This window comes from Mucor velutinosus (genome assembly GCF_035048745.1).
Source record: "Mucor velutinosus strain NIH1002 chromosome Unknown tig00001563, whole genome shotgun sequence".
Taxonomy (NCBI): Eukaryota; Fungi; Mucoromycota; class Mucoromycetes; order Mucorales; family Mucoraceae; genus Mucor; species Mucor velutinosus.
The window spans coordinates 264,556-281,621 of NW_027041904.1; the positions used below are offsets into that span (position 1 = coordinate 264,556).

A 17,066-nucleotide genomic window follows, 5' to 3' on the forward strand; every position below is an offset into this window, starting at 1 on the left:
CCTCCCTTCATTTTTATTTTTTTCCTTTGCCCTTCTTTGCAGTTTTGTCTTCTGTATCGATGAATCGTGGTGGAACGCCCTTGCTAACAAGCAGATGCATGATGTTTTTGATCTGTGGCCCTTGCACCATGATTTCATACAGCGGGTTCTTGGGGCTGACACCGTGGATTGGATTGTAGGTGGCACTACTGGCACACAATCGAGTCAGCTCTTTGGAGAGCTCGTCTACATCCAGTCCAAAGCCTTCCACACCAGTGACTTTGGTGATGGTCTTTCTGCCTTGTCTCACTTCCTGCACAATTTCAATGGGTTTACAGGCTCCTTTCTTTAACACGGCTTCTTTTCCAGGCAGCTTGACAGAGTGAAATGGCTGCATTTTCTGACACATGCGATGTAGAATCTGGTCTCTGGTGAGTTTGTTGATGGAGTTGTATTCTGGCTTTGTCAATAGAGCATCACACAAAGTGGGATCAATGTTGATCATTCTGTGTCAGAAGGTTGTCAGTCATTCTGTCATCAAATATTAGGAGGGTGGGCACCTACTTTTGGTTTTGAAGGTCTACCGCATTATGGATCTTGATATAATCCATCATCACTTGACGTACTTGCAGAGTAGTGTAGACGCCGTCTTTGTCATGCTTGGCTTCCTCAAACAGCTTTTGCATACTGTTCCCGAGCGGTTTGTAGATCTCTTGAATGTCAATTTGATTGGATGCACTTTTAGCAGCAGCCGCCTCTTTGGCTGAGGTAGATGTAGCAGCAGCCACAGCAGCAGCTTCTTTGGCAGCATTGTCTTTGGCAGTGGCTGACTGTGCTGCTGCAGATTCCATTGTCTTGTACTTGCGCAAATCTTGCAGACTGGGATGTGAGTAATTGACGGAAATGACCATTGTCTCTCCCCGTTGTTCTTTGGTCTTGAGTAATCCAGCCTTGTCCATGGCTTTCAGGAATTTTTGTAGCTTTTTCCAACTTGATTTTTTTATGTCTATTTCTGATCCCACATCCACAGGCCTGCATGGCATAATGTAAGCGGAATAAAAGGAAGATGCGGATAAAGGCAATACGCTGGATGCATTTTCAGACTTGATCTTGAAAACAAGTGCGTGGTAAAGAGACTTCTTGAGCCATTCATCGATTTCTAGTGTTTCCCATGGTTAATGCCCATATGACTCGACTGTCGATTCATCAATTTACCAGGCGTTGTCAGTTGCTTGGCAGTAGTCTTTGTATCCGCTATCGATGCCTCTTCCATCTTCTGCGTCATTTCATGTGTATCAATCGACTGTTCTGGTTCTGATGGCTTAATTCCGTCATGCTCTGCCTCTCCTACTTCTTCATTCTCCTCCTCCTCCTCCTCCTCCTCCTCCTCGTATTCATCATCAGAAATGCTCTCTAATTCTGGTGGTCCTGACTTGTCTCCCATGGCCCATAAATAGTCCTCGTATACATGAATGATGTGTACTGCCTTTCCCTTCATACCAGAGCGAGGTCTAATTTCTGATGTAGGTACTGCCATTGTACCGATAGCAAGTGGTACGCTGTAGATAGACAAGGTTTAGGCAGATCAACTCAATGAAGCACATACGTCTCACACTTACGGATATCCTTTGATAGTGATGGCTACTAAATCGCCCGTGCTGAGCTCTGGTAATTTACCCTCGGGACCGAGCACAAGACCCGGAATCATCAAATCTAACATCATGGATCTTAGCTGCCATGCAACATTTTGAGCTGTCTATTCGTACCTGCGCCATCCATTAGTCTACGCACAACAGGACCCCAAGTGTACAGTTTTGGCAACATGCTTGGATACTGCCACATGGTGTATACTATGGTCAATCTACATGGTGAGCATACCGCATACATGTTGACATGTGGATGGCACTTTACCTGTAGGGATGGGAGGCAGGTTTTCCAATGATATCCACAGCGCCTGCTTTTCTGACTTGTACACAACACCTGCCGTTCCAGTATGCGATATAAACTTGGCAGAACGAAGATCGTCAGGCATGAGGTGAGTAGACGCGCCTTCTTCAGTTGCTGCTGTGCAAATCTCTTTGACAGACGGATATGCTTCATAAGCTTCGTTTTGGAATCGTCTGCGATCGGATGAACGTAAAGGACTGAATGATTTGAGATTGGCCAATGGCTTTTTGAACATGCTGTGTGTTGTGTATAGGAAAGAAACCAAAAGAAAAGGGTTTAAATTTGGTGAAATGATTTTTATGCTCAACACAGCAAAGCCGTCCGACAACTGCTTTCCGAAGCCAAGCATCGTGTCTGTCTATATCAGATATGGCTGATAGAAAGAGCTAATAGATGCCTCTTCGGGGGGGGGGTAGAGTAAGTACTACCTAGTTATCATGAGCTATCCAGAGGTCTACTCTCAACTGACAGCGTGGATACACTGATGAGAGATTGATCATGAGCCATTTCAAGGTCAGTGCTATTTAGTCAACAGAAGAATACTAAAAATATCAGCAAGCAATAGCAGTAATTACTAGCAAAGGGGACCATCCAGTTCTTTCATCCACATCTGAAGATTACTGCACCAAGCATTTTGTTTACGATTTGCCCGCCATTTGAATCAAGAAAAAAAAAAAAGGGTAGAATACGTGTGAGCCCAAATAGAAAAATAAGGCACCCTTACACCCTGCTGAACTTTCTTTCTTCTCTCTCACTCTCACTCTCTTTCTATTCGATTAATATTTAAACACACAATCATGGCTTGGTTCCAATCAAGTACTCTTTACGTATCTCTCTCTCTCTTTTGTCTGCCATTACTGGTTGTCATAGCCATGCTATTTCTGCCGTTTGTTATATTTACCATAGGTAGGTAAGACGCCTTTTCTCAAGCACGCTGCAATTAACAGCCCCCTCCCCTTTTGTTATCAGTGTCACTGTATCTATGTGCATGGTTCATGTATTATCTCCATGCCGAAAACGAAGCTGGATTGTCACTGCCCTTCAACCCAAATAAGGTGCTCAAAGTCAACATGGTGCTATTCAGTCATTTTACAGGCTGGATTGGTTATTTACCATTGATTGTGTCTTATTTACATTGGCGTTACTGGAAGATTGGGTCAGAATGTTTCAAACAGATAGTCAGGTGTGTGTGTGTGTGTGTGTGTTCAAGTTGCACCTTGTTTTTTTCCATTTTACTCAATTGTAGAGCACATGTAGCTTGGATATACCTTATCACAACAACACAACACTAGACGTCTATCACCCTGACAAAAGACAAGATGGCAGTCTATCCCGCATCATTGTATTTGTCTATGGCGGTGGCTGGGGATCAGGTTCCAAGATGATCTACTCTACACTGGCAAATACACTGCGGGAACTGGGCTATGTCGTTGTGGTGCCTGATTATCGCAAATACCCCGAGGTCAAGATCAACAGCATGTATGAGGACATTAGAGCATCCATTAAATGGACACACAAACATGCAAGTGAATTCAATGGCGACCCTGAGCAAATATTCCTTATGGTATGCATGAGTTACTTGTGCCGTAATGTGGAGACAGCTAAATTGCAATCGCCATGTAGGGTCATAGCGCTGGTGCACACTTGGTGTCTCAAGTGGTTTTATCAGACATTGTCAATCAAGTGAAATACGACGAAAGCCTCACCACACACTCATCGCCCACATCTTCTCCTCATGTAAGCGAAAAGCACGATCCATCCAAAACGACCATGACCATCAACAACAATAATAACAACAAGCCTCACGATTTCTTGCCTCTTGTGGAAGGGCTATTATTGTAAGCATTTTGTTTCATCTATGTTGCACATGTCTTGATAGCTTGTTCATCTAGGTTTGCTGGCGTGTATGATATTGCAGCCCATTTAATACACGAAACATCAAGAGGCATTGAGGAACTTTCTGTTATGGCCAGAGTCATGGGCTGCAGTCAAGAAGGATACAAGGCGAATTCGCCTATTCGTCTCATTGAGCGTCATGCCGACCTCTTTTCTGATTCAGAGGATTTGCTGGATTTGTGGCCTAGAATCTTGTTTTTGCATGGTCAAAAGGATACCACCGTTGGCATGGATCAGTCTGCCAACATGTTCAATACCATTGGAAAGCTGTTTCCTCTAGAACGTCGACAGGAAGTGGATGTCAGAATGCGGTTGTATAGACGTATGGGACACGGTGAGCCTGTGCTGGCTTTGATGTCCAATTTGTTTTCTACAAACACAGATCAGAAATCAATCATAAGAGATATCCAGGAATTTATTGATATTTAACAAAATCTATTCATGTATTTTTGACAAATAAAATATCATGTTCCTCTTCAAGAGGAAGATGTCAAGAAATGCCAGACATTCGAGATGCCCTCTTCACCGCCAAAGTACCATGCCAGCATGCCGGTACCGACAAGTGCGTTGATCCAGATACCCTTTGGCTGGTCTGCAGTAGTGTTGCCGTTGCTGGAAGATGTAGGCTCCTGTTTATCCGCATTGGGATTAGAGAAATGATGTTCCTTTTTAAAAGAATCCAGCTCGATGAATGGCAGTTCGTCCACAGGGGCTGTTAATGTTGGTGTGGAGGGTGATAATGTGTCTGTCAAACGGTGTCTAGCTCCTCTGGATCCCACCTTCATATCAAATGCTTCCACCCACGCAGGGTCCATGCCCTCTAGTTCCTCTACTGACTCGCTTGCTGTCTTGGTGTGTTGTTGTTGTTGTTGGTGTGATGATGATGATGATGATGATGATGTCCTGGATTTGGTCTCTTTCAGCATCTCAATGATCGAAGCTACAGTTGTGGATGGTGGTGTTGTCGACTTGACCTGCTCAGCTATAGGCTTCACAATGGTTGATTTGATTGCATCGTTGAATGGATGTGGCTTGCTGGTATTGGGGCCACCTGTAAAATGCTCCCTTGACTCACTCATAGGCTTTCTACTGCCTCTTTGAGCTACCTTCATTTCAAATGCTTTCATCCACTCATTGTCTGCATCCACCGTATCTTGAAGAGGAGCAGCAGCCGTTTCATCTGACTTGCCGACGACTTTACGAATGCTATGCAATGTAGGTGTTGTGCTACCTACGATTTTGGCGGTTTGATGGCTCAACAATTGAATAATTATATCATTCTTTGTCCCGGATATATTCAGATGGTTTGCTTTGGCTAATTGGATGAGATCGTTTTTCTTCATGCGACGAAGGCCAGCTTTGGTCCATTCTTCATAGACTCTGAGACTGCAATGAAATGCTCGTCTTTGTAGTAAGTTGGATCTATTCAGCATGGTATGTGTGTATAACAGGAATAAACTAGGGTGATGATCTGTTTGGAGACAGCTTTTTTTTAAGGGTTTCATTCAGCTTGAGCAAGTCATTCTTTTAGTGACTGTGCGGATATGCTGTCAATGTGGATAAATGCTACTATGATGTGTGCCTTGCATTATTAAACGATTGAATGCCATCAAGTCTACGTCTCTACATTTGCACCATGCAGCATGTGGAATGTGCTTTGGCTAGCGTTGTTTGCTCTATATTTGATTGAAAGGTCAATGTCCAAATGTTGAAAGCAAATCACAGAGATGCCAAATTGGATCAAGGGAGTTACATTACTTTATACGAGTGGATGTAAATAGGGAACATGTACATAGAGGCTCAAGTGAGACATCTATTTTTTTTGATACAGTAGTAGCTATTCTAGATGCAAGAAACTGAAGAGCCGGTAATGGTATCCAAGTTACATTTACAGCCTCTAATCAAAATGCTAAAACAATCTTCTAGCAAATGTGGATCATGTGTTGTTTCCTAATAGCCAGCATGGATTCAATGATGGACATGCACATAAGGCGTAAAGCTCATCCATATGTGAGCACTGCTTACACTGCTTTCATATCATTGGGGAGGGGGCCTCCCTATGACATCTGATGAAGGTTTCTCCGAATAACTTGTTTCAAAGTATGATGCTAGCTGATAAATATCTGCCATAAAAGTATGTTTTAAACAATCAATTAATAGTAAAAAAAAAAAAAAGGACTACATCAGAGTCAGGAGGGGAGGAGGGGGTATCCATTCGCTGATGTTGCTCTTCCGATGGTGACATAAAGCTGGCAATGTGTAAATACAGGACTTGTGTAAGATCTTCAGCAACTCTTTTGGGATATTGTCATTGCAAAAGACACGTTTATAAGAAAAAGCTCCCAACAAAACTAAAGAAAAAAAGGATCCAAGGGAATCGATTGTTTCTTTCAAATTCTTGATCCCTATTTAATCCGTATCGCTAGCATCAGAAAGACATTTGCTCCAGCCAGCCAAAATTAATTAAAACTCAGTTTACTCTTTCTGCTCAAGATTGGCCAAAGTTTGGTTTTTCGTCGACTTCTTTAATCTATTTTGCGATATTCGACTATATGAACTATGGTTATCATTCGATGCTTCCTAATACACTCTTGGAGTACTTTTCAAGGCGCATCCAATGGTACCAAGTAACGTAACTGTTTTGAATAAACTTATTGAGCAGTTTTTGAAAATATGAAAAGAGGTTTCTGGCCAAAAAGTCGAGATTTTCCATAGCAAGGTCCCACAAGGATGATTTCAGGGGTTGCGTTAGATCGATAGAAACATTTTGATTCAGTATATAGCACAGTAAAAGTCTTCATTTTCAAGGTGAAAAATGCGATCGTTTGATTTTCGGTGAAAATCATGAGGGGTACCTCATGCTTTTTGGTCGATTTTTGGCCATGTTTTTTTTTTGGTCTCAAAAAGTTGAGCAAAGGTACCAGAAAGTTACTTCTACTCGAGTACAATTGTTTGGCGTCATTTCGGAGGCTCAGAAAAGCCTACATGTCAAGATATGGAGGCTTGAAAGCTGTCAAACTTGGCTATGTATTGCTTTATAGAGTTTATTTACGCGACATAAATCATATCTTTGGTAGCTGCAATTTTCTGGAAGGGCAGTTCTACAGCCTGTGCAATTTCTAATTCGGGTAGAAGGAATATTGATTTCGGTAAGGCAAATTCATGCAAGTTTTGATGCGTTATGTTCTTGGAGGAGAGGCTAAGCCCCACCCCAATGCAGGCTTCGCCGATGGTTTCATTCACCTTGTACAGCACACAATTCTTTAAACTCTTGAAAGGATATGATTGGTTTATCTACTCTTTTGAATGTTTTACAATATGTGTAATGATGCGATGATGAGCAATGAAGCGAGAAGTGATATGTGCCAAATGTATCAAACATGGTTTATGGTGAGTCTATATAATTGTACATTGCAGAAGGAATGGAATAATAGAAATGCAGCCATACATTAGAAACCAAGCAACTTCAAAATTAATGCAGATGGTTGAGCAAAAAAAAAAAAAACAGAAAAAAATCAACCCACTTTTTTTTTTTTTTCCCTTCCCATTGATTAGTTTGTTTGTCTCTCTTTTTCTTCTTTTTCGTATCTACTTTAAACCAACAAAATGTCAACTACTGAAGGTTTGAACCTCAAGAAAACCGATACGCTCGTACAAACATACGCTGGAGCCTCTGATGAATCTCCAGAGTTAACTCGCGTGGTCCTTGTCTGCCTAGACCCTGAGTCTGCAGATACCACTTTTCAATGGGCTTTGGACAACTTTATCACACCCAAGAAGGATCTCGTAAGCACGCAAAAACGGGGCATGTAAGATGATGCGTATTCATATATGAAATGTAGGTCGTCCTTGTTCATGTACGCCAAATTGATATACCTGTTGCTCCTTATATCAACTCTACAGGATATATTGATGATGTGAGCCAAGAAAGAAGAGAAGAGAGTCATCATTTGTTGAGGGTGTTTGCAGAGGAGTTAAACAGGAGAAAGGTAAGGGCATCAGATATCTATGAGAGTGATACACAATCTAAGAAATGTATAACAGGTGGCGTGCAAAGCTATTTCCATGGTCGGTGATCCCAAGGCCGAGATTTTGAGAAAGGCCAAAGAAATCAAAGCCGATGTTGTCCTGATGGGAGCCAGAAAGATGGGCACGATAAAGAGGTAACGTCTCCCTATAACATGTGAAAGAAGGTTGATTCTTACTCATACACAACCATCTCTTTCTAGAACATTGCTGGGCAGCGTCAGTGATTACATTGTACACAACTGTCCTTGCACTGTCATAGTGACAAAAGTTGAACCACCATCACACCATGAGGAACGCCGTAAATCCATTGTGTCACTCACATCCAGCATGGAGAATACCAAATAATCATCATACTCATGACGACATGCTATAATAATGAGCTGAATAAAAAAGGGTTTTTCGCTATAAATGGTCAATTCTTACCAGGTAGTTGTAATTTTGTTCTGTTGAGTTCAAGGAGATCAAACGAACCCGTATCACAATTACATCATTTAATGCCTATAAATGGTATAAAAGCTTTTCCTCTGCCTGTTTCCTGCCTATAAATAATTGATGCTATTGCTGTTCCAATTGCACCTTTCTTCTTTGTCTTTTCTACACTTACAAATACCAAGACATAGCCATGTTAGAATCTCCAACACACACCACTGTGGTCAACATGCCTTCCGCCGATATCAAATCAAACATTGAGCATCGTCAAGACAAGCCAGTTTTAGGTAAATATGGACAAATACAGACACATAAACAAACCTTACTCACTCTCATATAACAGGCCAAGACTTTGCCGATACCAACAGCAGCCCCATACCCCTCTCCTCTGAAGAAGAAGAAGAAGAAGAAACACCTAGTACGCCTCCTTTATCGTCCTCCAACATCAACAACGAAAACATTCAGATCAACAGCGACGAGGAGAGTGTTGACATAAGTAAAAGACCATCAGCTTATGTCACCGAGGGCAAAATTCACAATTCTGTCAAATTAGACGACACAGTTACAGAGGGAAGACCAAGCATATATCTGTTCATCTTTGTAAATCCCTTGAGTGGTGACCGAAAGGGCCATGATCTGGTCACTTTACCTATTCAACACTTCCGTCTCCGCAAGTTTCCTCAAGTGCAAGTCGAAATCCACAACATTTTAGATGATGAAGATCGTATGAACGGTGTAAAGAACATACAATTGGTAGAGGCAAAGCTGAATTTCGGTCAATTGCCTCCTATTCAGCAAGAAACTACCTCTGAAAATGACAGCAACGCTTCCTCCAAGTCCACTGAAGAGAAGGGCGTCTTGTCGGATGCTGTTCAAACGAGACAAATCCATGTTTGGAGTGCTGGTGGTAAGTGCACTGACGATATCTATTACTTGATCTGCGTCTTATGTATTTTGATAGGCGATGGCACTGTGATGAGTGTGTTTGAACTTTTGGTAACACACAAGATTAATCTAGATCTTGTATTCTTCTCTTGTAAGTGATTATGCACTTCGCAAGCGATGGTATCACAATGAACTCACCGATTACACAAGGCATTCCCTTTGGTACGGGTAATGATTTCAGTCAAGTTTTAGGTTGGGGTCGCACAATTCCTGATAAGAATATCCTTGGATCAAAATTGCAAAATCTTCAAGAACTGATTACTGATAGATTGGAGAAATCTGAAGCAGCTCGTTTGGATATCTGGCAAATTAGAATGACGTCCTATCCCTCTGGCTATGTCCGCGAAGCTGGTCCCAAAGAAAGAAAGGACGGACATGACGTAGCTGAAGTCAAGGAGCCCATGACTGAAAACAACCACGAAATGATTCGCAAAATGAGTAATTACATGTCCATTGGCGTGCAAGGCTTTGTGGGTAGTGGATTTGAAGCACATAGAGCAGGCAACAGGTAAGCGGCAAAGCATGATTCGTAAAAGACAAATCACTAAACCGACAAATCTAGACTTGCCAACAAGCTTGTATACACGCACGAAAGTTCTAAATGGGTCTTTTGGAGAAGATTTCCTGATTTGACTCGATTCATTAAAAGTTTCAATCAGAATGGACAAGACGTTCTCTATTGGCCCACTCCAGAAGAAAAGCAAGACAAAAACAGAACACCATCGAAGCTGCCAGAAATCAGCAAAGATCCCATTGATTTAGTCATTCAAAATATTCCACACATCTGGTAAGTGCCCTGAAGCAGCAATCTTACTTGAATCGTTGTAACTGAAATCCATGTTCTTTAGGGGCAGAGAAGTAGACTTGTGGGGAGAAGCCAAAAAGGGTCTCGAAGTTGTAACTGACCGTACTGGCCCTTGTGATCCTAAAAACTGGAAACCTCAACGTGCCAACGACGGCAGACTTGAAGTCATGAGTCTTGAAAATATGACAAGTTACCTAAAAAAGCTTGCCAACTTCCGTGATCATGTTTCCCGTATTGGTCAATTTGATTCCCCATTTGAAATCGTGTTTCGCGAACCTGAGCATCACATGAAAGAGGTGGATAAAGTCAACGGTGGCTCTGCTTGGGTCAAGGCAAAGGCAATGATGAAGGACAAGACTAGACACAAGTTTGAAAAGAAGAATATCATGTGCATCATGTGTGATGGCGAATTTTATGAAATCAAGGATCCCAAGAGCATTGGTTTCAATCGCTTTGCTCAAATTTGGACGCTGGGTAGAAACGATGAGGAGAATCAAGGTAGATTGGTCAAAGATGAACTTGATGCGAAGGATGATGGCCACCTCGTGTCTCCTCTACCTTCTGCTGCTGAAGACATTCAAAATCAACAACAACAACAGCATTAATTAGTTTTTTTTTTATTCTAACACTGCATTATATATCATACATAATACTACTTACCTTAATTAACAATAAAATATTGTATTATATCCCTGTACCCATTGGTAATCATCATTACCGTATCATTATCAATTATTACATAGCCAGCATGAGCTGGATTAGGCATTGCGCCTATTCAAATGGGGTTTTAGTGCGGTAATCATTGACAAGGTGTTCTGATCTGACATATGCCACAGAATCCAATAGAAGATAATCAATAGCAAGCTCAAATTAGGGCTTTCAAGGGCAATAATCAGCAGTAATTATATAATATTGGAGCACAAATGAATGTAGAAATAACTGAGCTATTTATTGAGATTGTGTAGTCTGCAGATTTGCTATTAGAATGTCGTTGACCATATTTTAGTCATGACGGAAGTTGCTGTTGTACGAGGTAACTGCAACCAGAGTTACAATGCCAGCAGTGATAAAGACGAAGCCAATAATGGGTACGATATGATCATGATCCATTTTTTTTTTTTACTTGATGTTGCTTGTTTAAGACTTTGATGAAATAAAAATGTGGATCTATTGCATGAAAAAATCAGCTTTTTTTATACCTCTGTGATGCCCAATCAAAGCAGCATTCATTGTTTGGGTTGATTTACGATGGATCTTTGTCCCTAAATATAATGAAATACACTTAATGCTTATTTGGGACGACTGACTACATCTATTAAACACAATGGACCAGCATGTCCTAATGGCACTGCTCTGATGGCGAGCTCATTTATCAATTCAATGAGCAAACTGCATATAAGCGTCGTTGTAGAGAGTAGTTCTGCAGGCTTCGTATGAAGCGTAGAGAATGAGAATGATAATGGCACCAAGTAAGAGGTGCAAAAAGCTAGTGTACGCATAGACAGACATGACTGCAGTGCGCTTTTTACTCTTAAAAGCAACTAAAGTAGGTCAAACTAGATTCATATCTTAACACTCTGCAAAATAAATGTCACTGTATTTGAGCCGTACTATATAAAAAAGCTGCTAAATAATTGCGGTAGAATGATGCTGCCATGAATAACGTATCCTGTTAAGGATTGGGAGACACGAAAATAAAGCATATAGAGAACTAAACAATGTAACTAAAAAGACTGCATACTTGACAAAGACAGCTTAAGTGATTCATTCACACGACGTGCGAGATAAGAGTGCATCTTTACTTTAGTATGTTTAAATGGTATTTTGACGCACTTTTGAATGCTTTATTGGTAGATTCAAATATCAAGAATTTGAATGAGTGATATTTTATGAATTCTGATTTTCAATCAAGTTGCGTTTGGGTGGTTACTTTATTACACTAGCCTTGTCCATTCGTAGTAGATCTGTCTTCTTTTTAATACAACAAGACCGTTCTGCTCTATTACACCTATCATCACTCACACTACAAGTTGATTGCGAATTGTATAAGGATACCCTTCTTTTTTATTCAATGCTAGAATTTCTATATCACTTTGATACACAAATACATAACAGTTATTTTCTATTTTTCATTTTCTTGGTGATGTCTCAATCTGATCTGTTTCGACTGCAACAACACACATTCGGATGTTTTCCTTTTTTGGTGATTCCCAAGAGGTTGGCATAGTAAAGCTGCGCTCAAGTGATAACAAAATATGCTCACAAAGCCTTCAGCAATACACTGATTTTTATCTGACATGTCTACCTTTACTAGAATTGGATTTATTGTCGCTCAAAGGTACACCATATAAAACATACACTATATAAGAGTCACACTTTACAAAAGTTACACTCTATATGAAAATTCGAGGTTTGCATTCGAGATTTTGGACCTGGAGGCATCGATAATTTTGTTGAATTTTTTTTTCTATTTTTGTACTTTATAGATATAGAAAGCGCCTCTGACTGCATAGAAACATTTTTCTAGGCTATACAGTCTCATAAAACTCATATATACTCAACTGAAAACATGTAGTATTCCTACAGATGTCCCATCTTAAATTATCCTGTGTGATCTTGATAATGCATACCCAATCTACTGTTATTGTTAATTGAACAGCTATACTATAATGCAGACATGACGGAACATTTTTGCAGTCAGTTGGGCCACACTTACTACTGTTGGGGCATTATTCTTACAGCTTATATTACCAGTAAACTCCATTTTGGGGGGGCTATAACCCGGTTTTCGAAAGGAAATATCGCAGTAAATGCCCAAACGAGGTCTCATTTTACAGAGCAAACACAACAGAGAAGCAAAATCTAGTTAATAGACAAGACGCTTGCTTGAATCGGCAGTTGCATACATAATAGAGCGTGTCGAAACACTGGTTTTTTTTATATATATAGGCTACTTTACACTATATTGTTTTAGTTGTTATTTGACAACCACTGTAGCGACCAATAATCCGTTCATATGTTCCGCAACGCCTCAAACTGGGTATAATGATCCTAATATAGAGGCTCTAGCGTTAACATAGAGCATGGAATAGCTGTTCCCCCGTTTTCGTAAAATGCGCAGAACAGCTGCTTTAAACCACCTTTGTTACACCACAACAAAGCAAATTATCGCCTAGTGATTTTGTACCATTGCTATACTATGATCAGTAAGCAAAATACTGATCTTTAATGGGATAGAAAGGGTACTGTAACCTCTAACCTTGTAAAACTTCATAAACTTTTGTAAAACTTCGTACAATCTAAGAAAAACAGGGGTGAGTGTTGTTTAGGATATACCCCTCGGTGACCTTCCCTTCAAAAAAGAAGTTTATGTTCTCATGAGAAGATAAGGTCTAAGTAGGCGAAAAAACATATTATGACGTGTCCCTAAAATAAGCATGCAAGATGTGAATCCTTTTGAAAGCTTTCACTCAGGAAATTCTGGTAAAGGCCATTAAGGATTTATTGCCTGAACAATAAGAGGGTTGTCTGAGTTCTTCAAAACAGTAACAAGAAACATCTCTATATTTTCGAGTTCCTCCTACCGACTACTTCCTTTTCTTTCCAGCAGCAGATACCAAAGAATGACAGCCTTCCAATCTCTCTTACAGGTGGTCCAGAAATGCGACAAGTATCCGTACGTTCTTGACCCTACATCGAATGATGAAATCCACCACGCTGTTCCTTTTATCCTTGGCCCCTACAAGATTGGTAATGTTTTGCCCAGTGTTTTACCGGCTTTGAATGCATACAACAAGAAGGAGGAAAGGACGCCGTTCAACATCACAGCCGACGCTATTCAATTCGCAACTTGGGTCAGCACGTTTGAATTGAGAACTGAGGTGATGAAGAAGTTGATGGATACATGGCGTCAAGAGGCAGCGTTTAGAGTGTTAGAGGGTTGGAGAAACGAGCTTTATCCTGTGTACGGCGATGCTGAACGTTCAGATAATGTTGCCTTTGTTATGGAGCGCGCAGCTACACCTCTGTTTGGTGTCTCTACCTTTGGAGTGCACTTGAATGCTTATACAAAGAATGAGGATGGACAAATTCTCATGTGGGTTGCTAGACGATCATTGACCAAGCAAACATGGCCAGGATTATTGGATAATTGTGTAAGTATCATGATTGTATTTAGGCGGCTGTTTTCTGACTGAAGTATAGGTTGCTGGTGGTATTTCATACTCTTATTCTGTCCGAGACACCGTGATCAAGGAGTGTGATGAAGAGGCTAGTATTCCTGTGGAGATCGCAAGCAAAGTAAGAAAAGGGTGTTGGTGTAGTTTGCAATAATTGAAATTGACGGGTATGATCATCTAGGCAAAGAGTGTAAGCACAATCACTTATTTCACTTATACATCTGGTGGATTACAGCCTGAATCAGAATACATTTACGATTTGGAATTACCCAGAGACTTCTCTCCTACGCCTTGCGACGGTGAAGTGGATTGCTTCTATCTGTGGCCTTTGGAAAAAGTCAAGGAGACAATTTTGAACAACGAATGGAAGGGCAACTGCGCTCTGGTTGCTATTGAGTTCATGATGCGCCACTCATTCATCACACCTGACGAGGAACCAGATTACATTGACATTTCGTACGGCCTTCATAGAAGACTAGAATTCCCCACACCACGTAAAGGACAACAATAAACAATGGATGATTCATATTTACACAGCGGTATTTTTATTTATTGTTACAAATAGTGTTTAAAGCTTGGATTCAGGAGCCTTTTTGTAAAGAGTGGCATAACCATTGTTAACAACAACGACATCTCTTTCCTTGACCTTGGCAACGAAAATGACACCTTGAAGCTTGGGATCCTTATCATCAACCTTCCACATGTAAATCTCAATGGTCTCGCCGGGGAAGACGGGAGAAGCGAAACGACCTTCAATAGACTTGAAGCGAGTAGGTTCGTTATCAGCCAAAGCCTTAACGATGGAGTGACCACAAGCACCATAAGTACAGAGACCGTGGAGAATAGGCTTAGGGAAACCGATGGTAGGAGCTAATGCAGTATCAGCGTGAAGAGGGTTATAATCGCCAGAAAGACGATAGATGAGAGCTTGGCTAGGAGTAGAGGCAAAGACTTCAACAGCATCAGGGTTGCGCTTGGGAGGAGGATAAGAGACGCCCTTGGGGCCTTTAGGACCCTATACAACATGTGTGTGTGTGTGAGTAAAATTATCCGATTCAGGCTGGGGATTCTGTCTGTCTTACGTTCCAACCACCATATCCACGAACGAATGACTTGGAGACCATGCTGCAGTAATGGATCTTTTCGTGTTCGTCGTAGAGATCAACAGTGGTTTCAATAACCATACCTGAACCTAAAAGAACGGCACAATGTCAGGCACACAATCTTTTCTTGACAGCGATCACAGCTTACCCTTATCGTAGATACCAGTACAAGTCTTCTTGGCAGAGAAGACGCCACCGTCAATAGGGAAGGGCTTGTGCACTTGCAAAGATTGCTCACCATGGACAATCTTGTTGGGATCATATGGAGGCATACCAGGAAGAGTACCCTTACCTTGAGCACGTTCCTTGAAGAGATTGACGTTGTAATCGTCACCCTTGAGCAAGAGAACAAGAGGATATGTGGGAAGAGGAGCAAAGTCCTTGTCTGATGAATTCAACTGAATATCGCAATTCTACATTACAGACCATACGAACACATACCTAATTCATAGAGATACTTTAATTCATCTTCCTTGACACCGACACCGAGAGCATACAAAAGGAAATCACGACGGTTACAAACAACCTTCTCGCTCTCGAAAACGTGGCCAACGGCCTTATCAACATCAACTTTGAATCCTTCAACGGGCATCTTGTATATGTATACTAATTAACACGGTATGTAAAGAAAAGAAAAGCAATCAAAGGATTAGAATTGTGGGATTTTAATACATGTATTTTTTGGGTTTTATTTCTGCTGACGAATGGATTTTCGCACCCTCAGGTTTACCCCGCAAAGTTATTTATCATTATTAATGCATTCGAACTGCATCAAGGGAAAAAGATGAGTTTAATGGGAGAAGATTGCTATTCGCACAAACGTACGCTAATGCATGCTGTTGACAAGCTACTCATTGCATGTAACGCAATCAATGTTAGGCACCAGAAGGTAATATCCTGGATTGACTGATCTCAGCTGTCTTTTTTTTTTAGTAAGCAATTATCCCTCGGTAAAAGTATACAAAAACTGGTTCAAGTTTATGCAAGATGGCGCATGATATCATGTTAACTCATTCTGTTGCCTAGCAACCAAAAAAAAAATCAGGGGCCCATTGCTGCATCAAGAAAGGTTTGGCCACAAATTCAATGCATTCATCTTGATTGATTTATTATAATATTTACATTTTAAAAAATTAATAGGCTTTGCGAGGTATAAAACAACTCTTTTACTCTTGTTGTTGCTGTTGTTGCTTTTGCTCTTGCTCCTTTTTATGTTGATAGTAGATGGAGCCTCCAACCATGGCCAAAACAGTAAATCCTTGAGCAGCAACTACAAAATGCCATCTTTGATCAGCCTTTAATACACATATGCACTGAAAAATCCATACCTCGAAGACGGAACATGTTGTTTGCATAGGCTCTGTTACCTGTCTTGACACCTACAGTGGCTGCGACCAAAGCAAATGTAGTCAAAGCAACACCTACATCAGACATAGCCATCAATATCATTATGCATCATTTGAATACTCTATAAATTACCTGCTGGTACAAGAGGTTCCTCTTTAGCCTTTCTCTTGATTCTATCCAATGCAGTCTCTCCTTCCATAGCAATTCTCATTCTCTCAATATCTTCCTTGGTGTAACTGTTGTTTGACATGTTGAGTGCAGTTAGTTTTGTTTGCGAAATAAAATCGTCTAGGGTAGATGCACAGTTTTTTTTTTCAACCATTTGAATGTCTGTTTTTTAACGAGTCACCCTGGAAGAACATGCCATCTAATTTATGCAAATCATGGAACTGGTACAAGACTAGAATT

General features: G+C 40.8%; 8 protein-coding genes across 8 annotated transcripts; 4 read left to right on the plus strand and 4 right to left on the minus strand.

The window, feature by feature from the left end:
- Positions 1-13: 13 nt before the first annotated feature.
- Positions 14-2,161, minus strand: ATC70_008685 (uncharacterized protein; the record flags this gene model as incomplete). Its single annotated transcript, XM_064827931.1, has 6 exons — positions 14-485; positions 544-1,138; positions 1,195-1,538; positions 1,599-1,692; positions 1,746-1,829; positions 1,891-2,161. 6 exons carry the CDS (start codon positions 2,159-2,161, stop codon positions 14-16), a joined length of 1,860 nt encoding a protein of 619 aa, XP_064685133.1.
- Positions 2,162-2,798: 637 nt separating this feature from the next.
- ATC70_008686 (uncharacterized protein) lies at positions 2,799-4,251 on the plus strand (the record flags this gene model as incomplete). The annotated part of the gene is made up of 5 exons (XM_064827932.1): positions 2,799-2,832; positions 2,896-3,109; positions 3,184-3,490; positions 3,550-3,764; positions 3,819-4,251. The coding sequence occupies 5 exons, from the start codon at positions 2,799-2,801 to the stop codon at positions 4,249-4,251; spliced, it is 1,203 nt and encodes a 400-aa protein (XP_064685134.1).
- Positions 4,252-4,298: 47 nt separating this feature from the next.
- Positions 4,299-5,255, minus strand: ATC70_008687 (uncharacterized protein; the record flags this gene model as incomplete). Its single annotated transcript, XM_064827933.1, has 1 exon — positions 4,299-5,255. One exon carries the CDS (start codon positions 5,253-5,255, stop codon positions 4,299-4,301), a length of 957 nt encoding a protein of 318 aa, XP_064685135.1.
- A 2,173-nt stretch (positions 5,256-7,428) lies between these two features.
- On the plus strand, positions 7,429-8,196 carry ATC70_008688 (uncharacterized protein; the record flags this gene model as incomplete). Its single annotated transcript, XM_064827934.1, has 4 exons — positions 7,429-7,608; positions 7,665-7,811; positions 7,867-7,985; positions 8,052-8,196. The coding sequence occupies 4 exons, from the start codon at positions 7,429-7,431 to the stop codon at positions 8,194-8,196; spliced, it is 591 nt and encodes a 196-aa protein (XP_064685136.1).
- Positions 8,197-8,473: 277 nt separating this feature from the next.
- ATC70_008689 (uncharacterized protein) lies at positions 8,474-10,635 on the plus strand (the record flags this gene model as incomplete). The annotated part of the gene is made up of 6 exons (XM_064827935.1): positions 8,474-8,567; positions 8,624-9,187; positions 9,242-9,316; positions 9,376-9,733; positions 9,788-10,012; positions 10,074-10,635. The coding sequence occupies 6 exons, from the start codon at positions 8,474-8,476 to the stop codon at positions 10,633-10,635; spliced, it is 1,878 nt and encodes a 625-aa protein (XP_064685137.1).
- A 3,018-nt stretch (positions 10,636-13,653) lies between these two features.
- On the plus strand, positions 13,654-14,719 carry ATC70_008690 (uncharacterized protein; the record flags this gene model as incomplete). The annotated part of the gene is made up of 3 exons (XM_064827936.1): positions 13,654-14,184; positions 14,234-14,329; positions 14,390-14,719. The coding sequence occupies 3 exons, from the start codon at positions 13,654-13,656 to the stop codon at positions 14,717-14,719; spliced, it is 957 nt and encodes a 318-aa protein (XP_064685138.1).
- Positions 14,720-14,776: 57 nt separating this feature from the next.
- Positions 14,777-15,903, minus strand: ATC70_008691 (uncharacterized protein; the record flags this gene model as incomplete). The annotated part of the gene is made up of 4 exons (XM_064827937.1): positions 14,777-15,223; positions 15,291-15,400; positions 15,460-15,696; positions 15,753-15,903. The coding sequence occupies 4 exons, from the start codon at positions 15,901-15,903 to the stop codon at positions 14,777-14,779; spliced, it is 945 nt and encodes a 314-aa protein (XP_064685139.1).
- Positions 15,904-16,477: 574 nt separating this feature from the next.
- Positions 16,478-16,908, minus strand: ATC70_008692 (uncharacterized protein; the record flags this gene model as incomplete). Its single annotated transcript, XM_064827938.1, has 3 exons — positions 16,478-16,581; positions 16,640-16,732; positions 16,791-16,908. The coding sequence occupies 3 exons, from the start codon at positions 16,906-16,908 to the stop codon at positions 16,478-16,480; spliced, it is 315 nt and encodes a 104-aa protein (XP_064685140.1).
- Positions 16,909-17,066: the final 158 nt, after the last annotated feature.